The sequence below is a fragment of the Ammospiza caudacuta genome, chromosome 6 (genome assembly GCF_027887145.1).
Source record: "Ammospiza caudacuta isolate bAmmCau1 chromosome 6, bAmmCau1.pri, whole genome shotgun sequence".
In the NCBI taxonomy this organism is placed as follows: Eukaryota; Metazoa; Chordata; class Aves; order Passeriformes; family Passerellidae; genus Ammospiza; species Ammospiza caudacuta.
The window spans coordinates 30362636-30378630 of NC_080598.1; the positions used below are offsets into that span (position 1 = coordinate 30362636).

Sequence of the window (15995 nt, forward strand, 5' to 3'; positions counted from 1 at the left end):
ATGAGGCTGATGTCACGCCCCATAGTGGAAGTGCTTTTATAATGCTAGTAAGGATACAAATAAGCCACTACAGAAATGGAAGCGCTTTGTATTTGATCCACTGTTGGTGCCAGCCATCTGCTCTTTCCTTCCTCCACTGAAATCCCTGTGGCTAAAAGGAGGAGATTGAGCAGGTGTCTGTCAGGTAACTGGCAGGGAGCTGTGAATCCAGAAACCTGGAGAGTGCTTTGATTTTTTAATTAAAGGTTAAGAAATCAGACTGCTCTAAGCCCATGGAGTCTTAAAACCTTAGTGTTTTCCACTGTGTGATGATCCTGCTTGCCCACATCTTTCAGTGTTCCTACTCCCAGTACTGCTGTGCATTTGCTTAGCTGCATTGCTGTAATGCCTGACAGCCCCAGTCATGGCCAAGAGCTTACTGTACCTTGTAACAGACCAGCACAATAAAGAGACCCTTTTATAGTCAACAGGAATTCCTAAAAGACATAATTTTAGAAATTTGAGCTGAAGCCTTGTCAGTGCTGTAAAAGACTGTGCTCAGTCAATACTGTCATCTGTTTGCTGCAAGTGTGTGGATGTGGGCAAGCCAAGGTCAGCACTGCTTCAGCTTCGATAACTGCTGATAAACAAAGATATTTCTGGGTCAAGTGAGATAGAGGCAGGCATGTGACAAAAGAGAACTATGTTATTGTGCGACTTTTTTCCTTCACTTTTTGTCTTATTCCCTCTTCTTTGGTTATCACTACCCTGATTGCATCATGTCTGAAATTAGACTTCTAAGCCCTTTGTGGAAGACTCTCCATCTAGGCAGTTAGTGGCTGTTGTTAAAGATAATACAACTTTTATGACCTCAGAATACTCCATTAATATCAACGTTTTTGCTTTCAAGTATTATTTTATGAAACAATTTGAAGTGGCTTGCTTAAGGTGTATGTCTGTAGCAGAGTTGGATGCTGATCCCAGATCCCAGGGTTCTGCCTGTATGTGTAGTCTCAGCTACTGTCCAGCCAGACTTGGGTGAGTGATGGTGCCTGCTTGATGGTTTTAAGAATGTCTCTGCCAGGGGCTCAGGCTGAGGAATTAAATACCTTTATATTTCTCATGAAGAAATCTGTGGGAGTGGAAAGTATCACTGTCTCTATGAACTTTCACCATTCTCTTCCTTTAGTTGTAGCCCGTTACCCCTTGCAGAGCCTGAAAGGAATCTGTAAAACACTCAGACTTTGTTGTTCTGTACACTGGATGTGTGTGCAAGCCTGTTTTTTTTGCTGGAGTGCTGAAGAGGTTGAGATGGGAACAACTGAACCTGTAGCAATCTTTCCTGTTGCGGCTCAGTGCATTCAGTTGTGTTTTCTTCTCAGGGCTAAAGTGCAGAGAGATTTGGTCTGTCTCTGGGGTATGCATGCAGTTCTGCAGCTGGTGTGTTTGTGGCAGGAGAGGCACTTGGAGTGAAGGATGTGTTGTGGTCCTGTCAGGTATGAGAATGCGAGGGCAGGGAAAAGGTTTTGGCTTGCTCTTTGCCATTCTGACTTTGGAGCCTGCTGTGATTCCTGCATGTTAGTCTCTGTTGCTAGCAACTGCCTGCCCAGACAGCTCCAAACAAAAAAGCTTAAAATAACTGTCTAAGGGCTTACACTGTTAACCCATTTCCAGTGGGAAGGAATGATGTTCCTGTAACTTTACAAAGCCTGAAAGCAGCATTTCTTACTCCGTAATAACTGTGCTCATTCTGCTCTCTAAGACTGCCCAAACCTCTTCAGATCAGGGTTTATCATCATGACAGATTATAATAACAATTATTTCTAACTTCAGTACAGTTTATAAACATTAACCAATATAAGAAATGTACCATGTATGTATTTTATTAAAGGATAAGCCTGGTCTGTGTTGCAAAGCCATTTGTAAAGATGGGCTTTCCTGTGTTTGTGTTTACAAGAGTCTGGATTGTGGAGCTGCCTCTCTTGTTGTACATGACAAAAGATTAGTCTGCTGCAAATCATGAATAATTTGTTTTCATGTGATGAGGTTTGCATGAAATTTCGGTTATTTTGGAAACAGCACTCAAAGTTTTGGTGGAAAATAAGTGAAGATCTTACATATCCTTTCAATAGCTGGTAGAAGCAATATTGACAGTTCCTTTTATAAAAAATCTGGTTGTGGCTTTTTTTTCCCTTTTGTTGTTTGTTTAATTATCTGTTAAGTTTTTTAGTCTGTCTTTTTAGTAATTTTCCTACCTTATCTATACTGATTTTCTTCTGGTGGAGCTGTTTGTGTTAGCCAGGTTTTGTCTGGCTTGTCATAAGGATAAGACTAATCAGCATTTGATGGGCATTTTCTTTGTAGCAACTTTTTGTCTCTTCCTCATCCATTAGAACAAAATTATGTGGAAAATCCTGGGTGTATTTTGAAAAGGAAACCTCCAACAAACTTGTAACCAGGTTTACAGTTTGAACTGAGGAAGACAACCCCAAAAATTAGGTTATATTTAAGTGTTCAGCAACAGTGTATGGCTTTCCCCTCGTAGAACTGTTACCTGAAAACTTCCCTTTGAGGTGTATCTGATGTGCTTCAGACCCTGTAATTCAAAACACCAAAATCCTTCTCTGTAACATCCTCCGTACTAGGATGGATCTGTGTATTTAGATTGAGTGTGGAAAAATGGTGGTGATGTGGATAAATAAAATCACATCCATGGGTGTCAAAAGTAGGTCCAGATAGAATCAGAGCGCATGCTTTGGTGAATTTGAAGACCATTGGAACAGAAATGTATCTAATTAAATAATGTATAAAGGATTGCATTTTCACTGTTTCACATTTATTACCTCCTTTACCATAAACCAAAATCTTTTCTTGAAATAGGATTTGTGTTTCTCCTTGGATTGATTATTTTGTGAAGTGTAGTTCATGTATTTCCATTTGGGTATGTATATTTTTCCCAGACAATATGGTTATTCTACATTTTGTGTTATTTTGCTCACTGTGGATAATTAACGTCTGGTGGTGCTGAATGTCAGGAATGGTTTCGATTGGAGCAGTAGTTTGGGGTGTGTGGTTGTCCAGTACAAGTGACCTGATTTTGCTGGCACGTGGTCCTTCTCAGCATGACCGCTTTCTCACGTTTCACCTCACAGAGCTGATGGGTTTCATTTTTGAGTCTCTGGTTAGTACAGTGGTTTAATAAAGCTTTATTAACTCCCATCCTCCGAAAATGGGAAAGTGAAAGTGGCAGCACAGTAATTTTAAGCGTGTCCTCAGGGCAGAGGTGCCCCTGTAGTCAGTCATAGCATCAGTCTTGCTCTGCAATAGAAATGGGCCAATCACATGAAAATTTGGGCAGGTCATATGCATACTACTTATTTAGGTATGTGTTTGCTAGCCTCAGGCACGCACCTTCAGGAATCAGTGGAAGTTGCCAAACATCCTGGATGCTGTGTTTTTCCTTTTGTTGTCTGCCTGTGAAGCAGCTTTCCTTTCATCTCTTTGTCTTTATTACAGGCCTGCTGTAGGATTCCTTTTTTTGCTATGCAGTGTTAGACAACAAGTAAGCCTTCCCCATTTCATAGGCTTTGTTGATTCTAGGACTTCGACCTGATAAATTCTCTGGATTAGTTTAGTCCTTGGAGGTGTTAGGGGAGATGATTGATACCTAATTACATTCTTTATAGTGGGCTTCTTTTAAACTGCAGGACTGCTCAGTTGGTTCCACACTCCTGGAAAACACAACTTTTGCTATAGAGACAGATATTCAGGATGTCTGGAAAATGCCATACCATTGGTGATAAAGTGACAGAAACATAAAACCATCATCTTTGTATTTATTTATTTTGCTTTCTTGCACCATATTGTGTTTTTTAGTTGCTTTGAGTTTTCCCCTGCTTTCTTCAGAATATAGATTGCTGTGCTTAACTGTATAGAATTTACAAACATGGTTTATTTTCTGTGCTGTGCTGTTATCCTTCTTGTTCAAGGTGTCTGAAGGTGGTGAGTGGGAAGTTGAAAACAATCTGCAGGAATTTTGATGTAGGTAACTGTCTGGAAGAAAATGTGACAAAGTGAGCGTGCGGGAGAGGCTTTGGAAGGAGGGATTGAATCTGTTTCCATATACACCAGAGTAAGCATAGGTTATATGTAATAAGCTTTCAAAGTCTTTTACAAACACAAAAACTGACCCATGCTTTCAGCCTTTTCTATGTTCTCACTAAAGACTTTTGCAAATGGTGCTGGTGGTTTCATAGAGGCAGATTTCTACTGGCTGGAACAAGTTTGTGATGACCTGTAACTCTCCAGTCATTTTCAAAAATGCAAACCACAAAAGCCAGAAACAAAATCTACCCCATTAGCCTCCTCTGACCTTCTATTGCACTGGAGGAATTCAAACATTTTTGCCCTTTCTGCACATGTGTGAATAGCATACCCACTTTGCATCTTTCACAAGTAGATTTAATTAAACCCAGATATTCTTTCAGGTTTTAAGGGGAACTGGTAGCTATTATATTATATTGCTTAATTTTTGACCTTGTTTGTTGTGTGATCTTAAAAGTGAGTTGTTTCCTCTGTTATTATTAAAATATGTATTATAATTCTTTATGTGTTTCATAAATGTGGGATTTTACCATAATGAGCAAATTGGAGAAGGAAGGTTTGATTGCTCTGTCTTAGAAGGACACGGGGTAACTTGCTGCATTTGTCTTAAATGTAAGATTGTTCTTGGAATATGTCCATCATCCTGGTTGAAAGTGATTGAGCTGCTTACCGGGGAGAACCATAATATCACTTGCTGGCAGCAGGAGGACTTAGTGAGAAATGATTGTCATTGCCCTAATCTGACAGATTTCCTGTAAGGAACAGTAACAGCATTGTTGCAGTTAAGGCTGAGAATGTACATTAGCTAGAACAGAGGAACACTTTTTTTCACATGAATAAAACCCTAAACGAGAGGAATTTTAAAGCTAAGATGGTGGACTAAAAGATGGTCTACAACTGCAACTACAGCTTGTTAGTATTCTCAGCATCCTGAATTTTGCTGAAGTGTTAGGAGAAATCTGAGTTTCCTGAATCATTTCTGCAGCATTCTGTCAGAGAGAAATGCTTGCAAATGATCTCAAAGGAGAATGAGAAATGTGCACAATTTGAACTTGCTTATCATGCCAAATATAGCTGATGTAGCAAATGGACCGAACAAAGCACAGGACAGCACAGCCCTCAAAAAGTGAGCTGAACAGTAAAGTTCAAGATTACTACAGTGTGTGAGGTCACGAACTTGATATGTGAAATTGTACAAATACACATATGCTTAGTTAAGAGAATATTTATAGAAATGGAATAATGGTGGATAGTTACCAGTTATACAGGCAACAGTTGCCAGTTATACAGGCAGCAAGTTTTGAAGAGAGATATTTTACATTAAATGGTTAGCATTGAGCGTTTTTTATTTGTTCCCTAAATCAAATAATATTTTAACTTTAGTTAAGGTTTTATATCAGGCTCTCTCTAGGCTAATAATAAACTGTGACAAGACAGCTGCACTGGGTAGGCATGTCTCAATAATTCTGCTTTGAATTGGGTAAAATCTGCTGATGGGTGTTCTGGCTGGTAACTGCCTAGTGAGTGGCTCTCAGTGTCTGTGCCTGCACTCTTCTGATAACTCCTTTGAAAGGACTTCATCATTTCAGAACAGAATCCTGCATGCAGGAAGAGACTCCATAGTCCTGTTGTAAGTCCTTCAGCATTCTTTGCATAAATTGAGCTCATATGGTGCTTTGTATGTGTTTATGATTTTATTTAATGCATTCGTGCAGATACGCTAGAGAAGTTTTTAGCTAAAAATGCTAACTCTAACTTTTCTCAGTAAGGTGCCATGAATTACTTTCCGTAGGTGTTTTTCCTTCCAGAAAATATGTCCCATTGGATATGTATATCTAATTTGTCATTCTTTTTAGGTGTGGAAGAGAAAGCCTTACAATATCAAAAATCCCTTAGAAATATTAAAATATTTACAGTATTAAAGGAGGTGATGTACAATGTATATTCATCTGGAGAAAGTTCAGGAGAAGTTCTTGAATGTCAGAAGCTCCTGGAAGTGAATATAACTGATGATGTTGCATGCCAAATCTTAGAGTTCTTAAAACAAAATATATTGATGCTAGGTTCTGCTTTTTCTCTGTGCAGTGTAAAAGCAATACTTAGTATCATAACACTTCTGTATATTTGGAGGCAAGACACAGTATCTTCTGGGAATTAGAGTATTGGAACTGGCTCTGTGCTTAATTCAAAGGTAAGGAATGGTCCAGGGTGTACTGCTCCAAAGCACTTAAGCCTGGAAGCGTATTGCCATTTTCCTGTGCTACTGCAGGCTGACTCTTGTGCTGAAATTCAAGTAAAACAAAACAAAGCAGAAAAACCCCAAAGCTGGCGATTGGCTGGGATGATGATTGTGTGAGCTCATTCCCCCAACCTCAGGGAGGGAAGCCTGTTTAGTCAGCCAACAGTGCTCATGCAGTGAAGCTGCCAAGCATGAGCTTTCCTGAAGCATAGTCATGCTGCAACTTGAACATTTATCACTGCAGCTTAAACTATGAGCTGTTATTATTAGGATGACATAGAAGATACTTTTCTGTAGATTTTCTATATAGAAAGAACTTCTAAAATGCAAATTTTCTGATACTTTCTTTTACCATCAAATACCAGATGCACCAAATCCTCATTTATCTTGGTTATCTCTTATGTTGTTATTTTTGTATGTAACTGGGAGAACTGGGATGTTCAGTAAACATGTTTTTTTCAAATTGCCTTACATCTCTTTTCCTGGATGTTGTGCTGAATAACAACTTCAATTGTACATATTCCTTTCCCTCACTTAGGTTATCTCTGAACTTACTCCTTATTATACTTTGCGTCCTAATAGTTTTGTTAGATCTCTTTCCCAGATTGCTGCAGTTCTAAACTGGTCCGAGTTAGACCTTGTGATGCTGGTGTCTTCTTACCTAGTAATAGAAAAAGCAGAACCAAAGTCCACACAAGTGTAAGCTTGGGAAGTTGTGCTAATGCCATGCATTTTACTAATGTGAGAGTCCTGTTTCTAAAGGTCTTCTGGGCACTTTTCTGTGTGATAGCTGCAAATCCCAGCCACAACTGTTAAGAACAGCATCAGCTGGACTCTTTCTTTCTTTCTTTGGTTGATAACAAGGACCCTTCAAGTTAAAAGTTGAATGCCATATTCTTGACAATTATTGTTGTATTTTTCTTCACAGTGTAAAAAAGTCTACAGCAGAATTTCAGAAAGCTGTCAGGTTAAAACTTGATCTACTGGTAATGTCTTCTAATATACAGAAGACCTTGCATTTTTTTTATCAGAATGATGTGACTGAGCATCGCAAAAGCATCAGTGGAAGGAAAATGTTGCCTAGTTTGGAGATAAAAATAGTTTGTGGTGATTTCACAAAGTAAGACTGTCAGAAATCACTCTTAGTAGTATTACCTCAGGTGTTGAAGTTTAGCTGTTATCTTTGATACATTTGCAGTACTGCAGAAAGCAAGAAGAGAGTATAGCATTAAGGTTTGTGAGAGGCATATAACAGCTTATCCACCTCTACGTTTTTGCTACCAGGGATTCAGTTTCCTGCTGTAAGATGTTTTTTCCTCTCCTAGTGAAATTTTGAAGTAGGAAAATCTTACTTTATGAAATCTTCATTCGTGTACTAGTTGCAGTTTAGAGAGAATTTTCCATCTCACGTGTCCATAATTTCTCCTGGAGTTATTTTCATCCTGTTGTGATAGTCTTGGGAAATGAGCTGAGATGTTGTGCTTAGAGGAGGGAGGAATGCCCTGGCTCTGTGATGCAGGGTGGCAGAGGTCCATGGTTTGTAGCCAAAGGCGGAGGGGAGGTGGTGTGGGGGAGCAGCAGGGTAACAGCCTGAGGAAGTGAGTCACTGCGCTCTGAAACACAGCCCCATGGTTCCAGGGGCACTGAAGCCAAGCTTGGCCTCTGAGGTGGAAGTTGCGTAAGTTAATTAAAACTCTTTGTCCTTTCCTCCTCGTCATGTTCCCAACCCCACCTCAGTGTTAAAACCTGTGCTGTACCCAGATCTGTCTGAGGAAGCTCAGGTTACAGGACTGCAGTGTACTATATCATTTTGGTTTATTATTTTTCATTTTTGAAAGCAGAATAAATGGATTGCAGGTTTCATTGGAGGGGATGTGTGTGTTAGTCTTACCTGCTCCACTCAAGAGAAACTTGATTATGTAACAGAGGGGTGTAATAAGAATAGTTTTTTACAATTTGCTGTAATTTTCCTGGAATGTATTGGCTTGGGATTTAAAGTAGAACAGAATGCACGCTGAAATGGATAGGAATAGAGACTTACACTAGAATGTTAGTAGTAGTAATCTGATAATATAATTGAATTTAAAACTAAACATCTAAAAAGGTTTTAGGTGTCCAAATAGGAATACTAGTGTATGTGTTCACACATTAGACCTTAATCCTGCAAGCTGGGCTCTTAGAGTTTGTGGATAGCTTTTCTTCATGGAAGAAGAGGGTAGGAGGGTAGAATTGTTGTAGAATGCCTGTTCTGGAAGGGCTTTCTTCTATTACATTTGTAGCTTTTCACTAACAGATATTTGCTGATGTCTGCAAGCAGCTGCCTGAACTACTTTTCAGTGAGTGTGACCTGAGCAGGAGCAGTTTCTTTCAGCTGAAGAAAACTTCTGAGAGAGCCTCAGGTTGAGCAAGCTGTGGCCCTAGGATGGGATCCTAGGGCTTGGGTGCTGGGTGGGCAGATGTTGACTGGAAGGCATCTGTAATCATTGGCGGTATGTGTGTGTGACTGATGGGCTGTTGCCTGACCCTTTTCCTTCAGAATACTGAATTGAGCATCTTGTTGCGTGTTTGGCTGCAGTCTTCATGTACATACATGGCTTTTAAAGGTCTTTGGGAACTGTGGCCTTTTGGTAAGCCATGAGGGCTTTTTGTTTTGTGGTTTTGAGTTAAGATTAAAACCAGATTATTCTGGCTACAGACAGATGTGGAAGTAATTGGCCAGATCAGAGGTAGTAAAGAGTAAAAGTAAAACTTTCAGGGTGAACTTAAGGGATTAGTCAGAATTCTGTGTGCAATAGGGAGTTGCATCATGCAAGTACAGCGTGATACCTATTTTGTAAAATGAAGTTATTTTGTTTTGCATTCTTCTAGCAGGTCAGATCTGTTGTTTCCTCCATCTATTATCCTGGTCTTCATTTCCATGGGAAATGGGACAGACATACACATTGTTGCTTATCACATGAGCATTCATAGGCCAGTTATGTCTGTTGATGATTCATTGCAATTGCTTCTCTATTTCAGGACCTGTAACTAAGTGGACCCTACTGACCTCTGAACCACAAACTATAAGAGTGAAAAGAAGCGGGAGAAGCACACAAAGAAAAAGGAAGTGAATGCACTTTCATCTGGACTTCTTTCCTGCCCTTTATTACTGAAGCTGAATGGAAAAGAAAGACTGCTGTGCCTTTCCTCCCCCAACCTCAGGGATGGGTGGATTATAAATACTGTGTGTGTGGCTGGGAGAACAGACTGAACCATGAATCTTCAGGCTCAGCAAAAGTCTTCAAGCAAACGGGCTGGGAAACGAGTTGCCTATTTTAACGAGCAGGACATAGCGGTGCCGTCAAAGGAGCCACAGCAGCAGCTTAAGGAAGGACAGTACTATGGTCACGGAGGGAATATACCAGCCTCTCAAACTATGGAGATTTCTCATCCAGGAGGATTAACAAGTGCACCCAACAACGTTGCTTTGATGAACTCTGTTTACAATCAAGATAGGGGAGAATCAGTGATGATGCCCCAGTCAGTAACAGCTGTCAAATGGCAAAATTCACTAATGGGAAACCGGTTACCAGAGAGGGGTGACAGCCACTGGCAGTCTCCACCTTCAGTGTGGAACCACAGTATGGTTTTTGGGGGCAACCCAAAAGGACCCCACTCCAATGCTGGTGCCCCAGGCTTCTATGGCCACCCAGAAGCCCTTAAAAGAAATCAAGAGAAAGGAGTGTTTGTGTCACAGCTGGATTTGTATGGAGACGCTGTCCAGCAGATGATGTCCCAAAAGGTTCAGCTGGAACAGCAAGCCCTGGTTAGACAGCAAGCTCAAATGAATTCTTTTCATCAAATGCAGAAACAGCAGCAGCAGAATCAAACTCTGCCATTGCAGCCTTTCCAACTTGCATTTGGTCACCAAGGCCAAAAGCAAGGTCTTCCTGAGCTGTTACATGTCTTTCAAGAAGCCCCAACTTCTTCCAGTCCAACATTTACTGCACAACAAAAACAGCAAGCTCTTCCCCAGCTACAGCTCTTTGAAAATTTCTATCCTCAGCAGCAGCAGCAGCAACAGGCTGCCACACAAGCCTTCGGTCTGCAGCAAACAACTTCTGTAGCGCAGCCTCATGTGGCAGCTGCAGCACCTCAGCATCACATGGTGCCACACCAATTTCAGCAAGCAGAGAGGAACCAGGAGCTATTCAAGGCATTAACAGAGCAGAACCAGCAGACTGTCCTACCTCAGACGCAGATTCCCTTTCCAAGAAGGTCACGGAGGCTCTCCAAAGAAGGTGGCCTGCTGACATCTGCAGGAGAAGTGTTGACTTCTAAGCAGGCAGAAGAACAACCTGGCAATTTATTTCTGCACCACTGGCAAACTCATCAGCAAGAGATCCCGATACAGCAAACACCTGAGTTACTGGGCCACAGTAAAAGTGGCTATTTGCACCCCAAAAGATTGGATCTGGGGCAGAAGGATGTCCTGGTGAATAGTGAGCAGTGCCAGATGGAAACAGACAGGCAAGCTGCAGCCCAGAATGGTAGAGATGAGGAGAAGCAGGCAGCAGCAGCTGAAGAAAACAGTCAGAGAACTAATGATTTTCAGAGTGTCAGAGGTGGTGTAATCCAGAGTACCCGACGGAGGCGACGTGTTTCTCAAGAAGCCAATTTGCTGACTTTGGCCCAAAAAGCTGTTGAGCTGGCTTCTCTTCAGAATGTAAAGGTAAGGTATAGACCCTAAGCATATAGCATGTTTGACACTACAAAGTAGGGCTGAAAGGAAGGGAAGTCATCTTCCTATGCAGTGTAGGATGGTATCTTGAAGTGTGCAACGAGGGCAGCTCTGGTGTGGAGGCATGTAAGTTCAGCTACTGTAATTCATAGATGTGGGAGAACAGAGATGGAGTATAGTGAAACCACTAAGTGACAGTTTTATTTCACTAACACCAAACATTATTTTAGCCCATGACATGAAAATATGGAATTTTTCAGCTTAGGTCTCAAGGTGATGATGAATTTTGAGAGGCAGATATAAGCAGCTTACTTGTTATCTTTTTACCAATTTAACATTCTCTTTCTTTTCTATTAAAAGACTTAGGGTTACCTGCCAGTTTTTCAGTTTCAGCAGTTGAAGTGTTTCTAAAATGTGCTATCTAAAAATTACATAATGCAATTTACATGTTCAATATTTCTGAAATATTAAAAGTCTAAGAAAGCTTCACTTACATGAAGGACCAATACCAGGCATGACAAAGGCCTGTCTCATGCAGCATCCTGTTTCTAAGAATGACCTGAGGGCCCGTAGACCTCCTGTAGGACTTAATGAGGAAGAAATTTAGTGCTGACTGATTTGGTAGTTCACTACTCCTAACCTTTTGATATCCCATCAGTCTAAACTAAACAGCATATATTCCATATGGCAAGATGACAGAGTTCAGAATTAACTAGCCTATTGGGAGACAAGTGGTGGGATTTTTGGAGTTGAGTGGGGGTTTTTGGAGGGATTGTTTTTGAATGTTTTTCTTACAGTTGTGGTTTGCTGCCTAATCTTTTACTGAGCGCTTCTTAGGAGGCACACTTTTCCTTGGAAGTTCTCTTGCCAAAGGCTGATGAAATACACATTACATGAGCTGTTTTTACCTACACTTTTTGTGTCTGAGTTGCTATCCAGTCAGACAACAAAGGGAAAGGCATTTTATTGCCCATTTTGTTCTCATCATCCTTTTTATCCTAGTCTGTCTGTCACTGTTTTTTCCCATCTCTTCCTTAGAGGAATGTGCTGTTTGAGGGAAAGAACTAAACTAATAAGCGAGCTGAATATCCATAGCCTACTCCATCTCTTGGACAGCAGAAACCGAACAGTGACTTGACTTGGTTGATGTTGTCTTCAATCCTTTTTGCTCTAACTCCAGTTGAACCAGCAGATTTGATAAAGAGCTGGTAGTAGTTCTACATATAGTAGCATGGTGTATTTGCTCTTACTTTGCCAGCTATTGTGTGATTATATGGCAGAAGGCCTGCAATTCACATTACACTTGGATCACTAACAGAGTGTCAAGAAGAAGCAAATAGAGCATTTAGGAAAAGGCCCTGAGAGATGAAGCAAGAAATTGGCTGTTTGAAGGCATGTCTGCTTGCAGTCTGATTCATAATGTAAAGACCAGAGAAGTGTTTTGACAGATGCTCTTTTGTTCTTTGCAGATATGCAAGCATAATGGCACTAGCAAAAGAACTCCTTATGTTTAGATCGTTTCAGGTTTTCAGGATGAGGTTTTGAAAGATGATAAAATTCTTACCAGAGGTCTGATGGATTTTACATCTTTAAGGTGTTGGATATTGTGTGAGGGAGAAAAAAGAAAATATGTTTGCTGAATGAGAGTGGGCTGCTTCTCTTATGAGTGTCTTTCTGTTAAAAACAACCTAGAAGCCTTCTCTGCTTAGGTTATCTGAAGAGTGTGTAGAATGCCATAGAGTTAAATTATTGATTGAAGAAGATATCATTCATAATTTGAACCAGTTTTTTGAACATCCCAGTCTAGGTATGTGTACCTTATGCAAAAATAATATTGTGGACATCAATCTCTGTCTGCATGCAGTGTCACGACTGACGCTTTGGAACAAGCCTGTGGCTGCCTTTTTTTCAGGTGATGCAAGCTTGTTACTGCCTACAGGCTGCAGTACATTCTCAACTCCTTAATTGTTTCAGTATGACTTGTTGTCTCCTATAAGAACAGAAAACTTTTCTCAAACCTTAATGCTTTTCTTAAAGGGTGTCTGAATTTAAATATTCCTTTATGGAAGGAAGACATTTTTGCTTACCTAGCTGCTTTCCCCTGGCACAGGGCAGGGCACCAGCAGCTACAAACAAAAGGAAGAAAAAAGTTTTGTTTGCAGAATTGTAGTTCTGGTCTCGCCTCTTTCATGGACAAGCTTTGGTATGACTGCAGACAGAAGCTGCCTCTCCTTGATGCAGATGATGCAGAATGATAGCAGAAAGCACTATGTGGGCAGGTGTTTCTAAAAGGCTGATGTGGTTTCTATTCAGATCACAGATGTGGCCTTGGAACAGTTCTTCCAGCTATTGTAGTTGGGTTTTTCTGTGAATTCTAAGATTTTTAGAAACGGCTTGAGGGATAGACAGGATCGATGCCAGGATGTCTGATGGGTTTCTGTGGATTTCCTGGAGAACTCTAGATGACTAGTTCATACCTCAGTATTTATGCAAGAGTCTAAATGAAAGTGCCACGTGTTGCACTTGCTGAAGTGATCCAGCAGCCCTCCTGCCCCAAATTCTGCAACACGGATTCTGAGGTAGCCAAAAATCCCTTAGTAGGTCCCATCCTTTCTGCTTACCTCTGAGAATAATCAAACAGCTGAGAAACTGTTTAAGGATCTGAAGCAAAAGGCTTAATTCCAAAATTAGTCATGCGTCTTGCAAACATTAGGTATGTGTGAACTTTTGTGATCAGAAAAGCTGTAGTGTGGACCAGAACATCTTTAAGGATGTCTCAACTATTTATATTAAGTCCCTACTGGTGTTTTTTCTCTATCTGTGCTACTATTCAGGTCTCCTGTTCTTGTTTTGGCTTGGAGGGGTCAGCTTTCCCATCTCTGAGGAGGAGTGCTTTGCTGATTGCCCCCCAGTTTTGGAAATAAAAGGAGCATAGTAAACCAATCATAAAGCCAGAGGAAAGTGACACTTTTGGGTGACTATGGCACTTCTGAGCTGCCATAATTTCCTTCTTGTAGTCAGCAAATTAGTTCAGGTCTCTTGACCTACAGATGTCTGTGTAGCACCCAGGAAGTACCTGAAATTTTTAGATTGGTCAGAATTGGTGCTTTTTCACACATTCACATTGTCATTATGCGTTGCTGTACCCAGAAAGTGGTGGAGGAAAGCTACAAAAATTTACAGGAACCCCTTTCTATCTAGAGTCATTGGACTCCAGTGATGTCTGTCAGCATGATGAACATGATGAATGCCCTCCAGACCCAAAATTGGTAGTTTTATGGGAAAGTACAGGAGCCTGTCACCAGCCTGAAGTGAGGGCAGGTCCTCAGACCTCATTAATTTCTCCTGAGGCTTATTCTGGGACAATGGATGCCAGTTGTGACTTTACAAGTGTGTGTTCCATCACTGTGTGGTAGAGGTGTACATTTGCAGTGTCTGTGAAGAAGCAGTCAGGCTTGTAAACTGCAGAGTCAGTTATGGAATAAACCTTTCTGTGCAACTTAGCCCAACTCTAATAACTGCCTCCTTGAAACGAGGCAGTCCTGGATCTTCTTGATATAGTAGATTTTATGAGCTCAATCTTGTTTCCTGGCTTATTTTGAAGGTTTAATGTTTTCCAGAGTCAGAAAAAAAAATGAAGGAAAACTAGCTCTGGGTTTAGGTTTTTTTGTGTGTGAGAGATATAATTAAGATATTATCACAGTTCAGTCTTCCCTGGAGCAGAAATCCAATATTTGAAATTAATAACCTGCAGCTTTTGATCGTTACTAAAACTGACGAGCTGTTGTCAAAAGCTATAAAGCAGGACACAAATTCATATAGAAAATAAAATGTTAAAACATAGGTAGTGAAACAATTCTTATAAATGACCTATATAAGTGTTCTAGCAGTTGAGACCACAGGCAATCCTCAAGTAATTCTATGAAATTTTAATAACCCTGCGAAATATTCTTTTACCTCCAGTAACACTTCCAAATCCATTTCAGCTTGCAAGTTGCTTTCAGAAACTTGATATACACTGAAAGTGAGATGGTATCTCATTTATTACATAAGTAATACAGAATTTTTAGGAATCTATTTTTCTTCTCAGGAGCTGGATAATTCAGAGGAGAAGAAGAGTATGCTAGTAACAGCTCCAGGACCTACTGCAGCTTCAAAGAGTGTTGTGGAATTTGCCAGTTCTTCACCAGCTCCCAAAAAAGCCCGGGAGGATAACAGCCTTGTGCCTCTTATCATTCCTGTGTCTGTGCCAGTGAGAAAAATTGACTTGCAGAGCCTTGAAAAGGAAAAGTCTGAGGATGGAAAGCTCCAGAAAGGCCAAACAAACGATCGAGCTCCTTGTGAACGGAAGCCTTCTGTGATAGTCACTCGGAGGCGGTCTAATCGTAATACTAACACGGAGACCTCGAGTCAGGTATGGATGCACTGAGAAACCAAAGATGAGGCACATCTGTTCAATTTAATCACACAGGTTTTAGCCATGAAATTTTCTATTTAAGTAGTCTGATCTCAAGGCTTGAACTTGGAATGTACATAGTCTGGGGATTTTATCATAGTGTTGCCATGTATTTGGGCATTGCTGGCTTTTCATGACCTATAGCTAATGCTAGTAAAGCCAGGCAGTGCCTCACTAAATTCATTAAACAGTGAATAAAGCCAGACAGTAAGACTAGAATAGTTGTCTGTCTGTATCAAGAGTGCTTTCTTCATACATACATAAATACCAATAAATTCTAAGTAGTGCACATATCTCTCAATGTAAATAAAATAATAAAATCCAAAGTGAAGATTTATTCTCATGCAATGGAAACTTTACTGAGTTCTGAAGGTCAGTACTTGATTGTTCCCCTGCAGCATGGTAGTGATGAGTGGGTGGGTTGATATTTTTATTTCCCTTCTCCTCTATCCAGAACTACAACAGAATGTTCAGATATCACAGGAATGAGAGGCATC

At 40.5% G+C, this 15995-nt stretch overlaps 1 protein-coding gene across 1 annotated transcript in view; it reads left to right on the forward strand.

Moving 5' to 3' along the window:
- MIDEAS (mitotic deacetylase associated SANT domain protein) overlaps window positions 1-15995 on the forward strand; it is a 53817-nt gene that overhangs the window by 20279 nt on the left and 17543 nt on the right. The window contains exons 2-3 of the mRNA XM_058806994.1: window positions 9341-11033; window positions 15133-15456. Coding sequence (XP_058662977.1) covers window positions 9576-11033; window positions 15133-15456 — 1782 coding nt within the window. The 5' untranslated portion in view covers window positions 9341-9575. The remainder of the gene's footprint in view (window positions 1-9340; window positions 11034-15132; window positions 15457-15995) is intronic.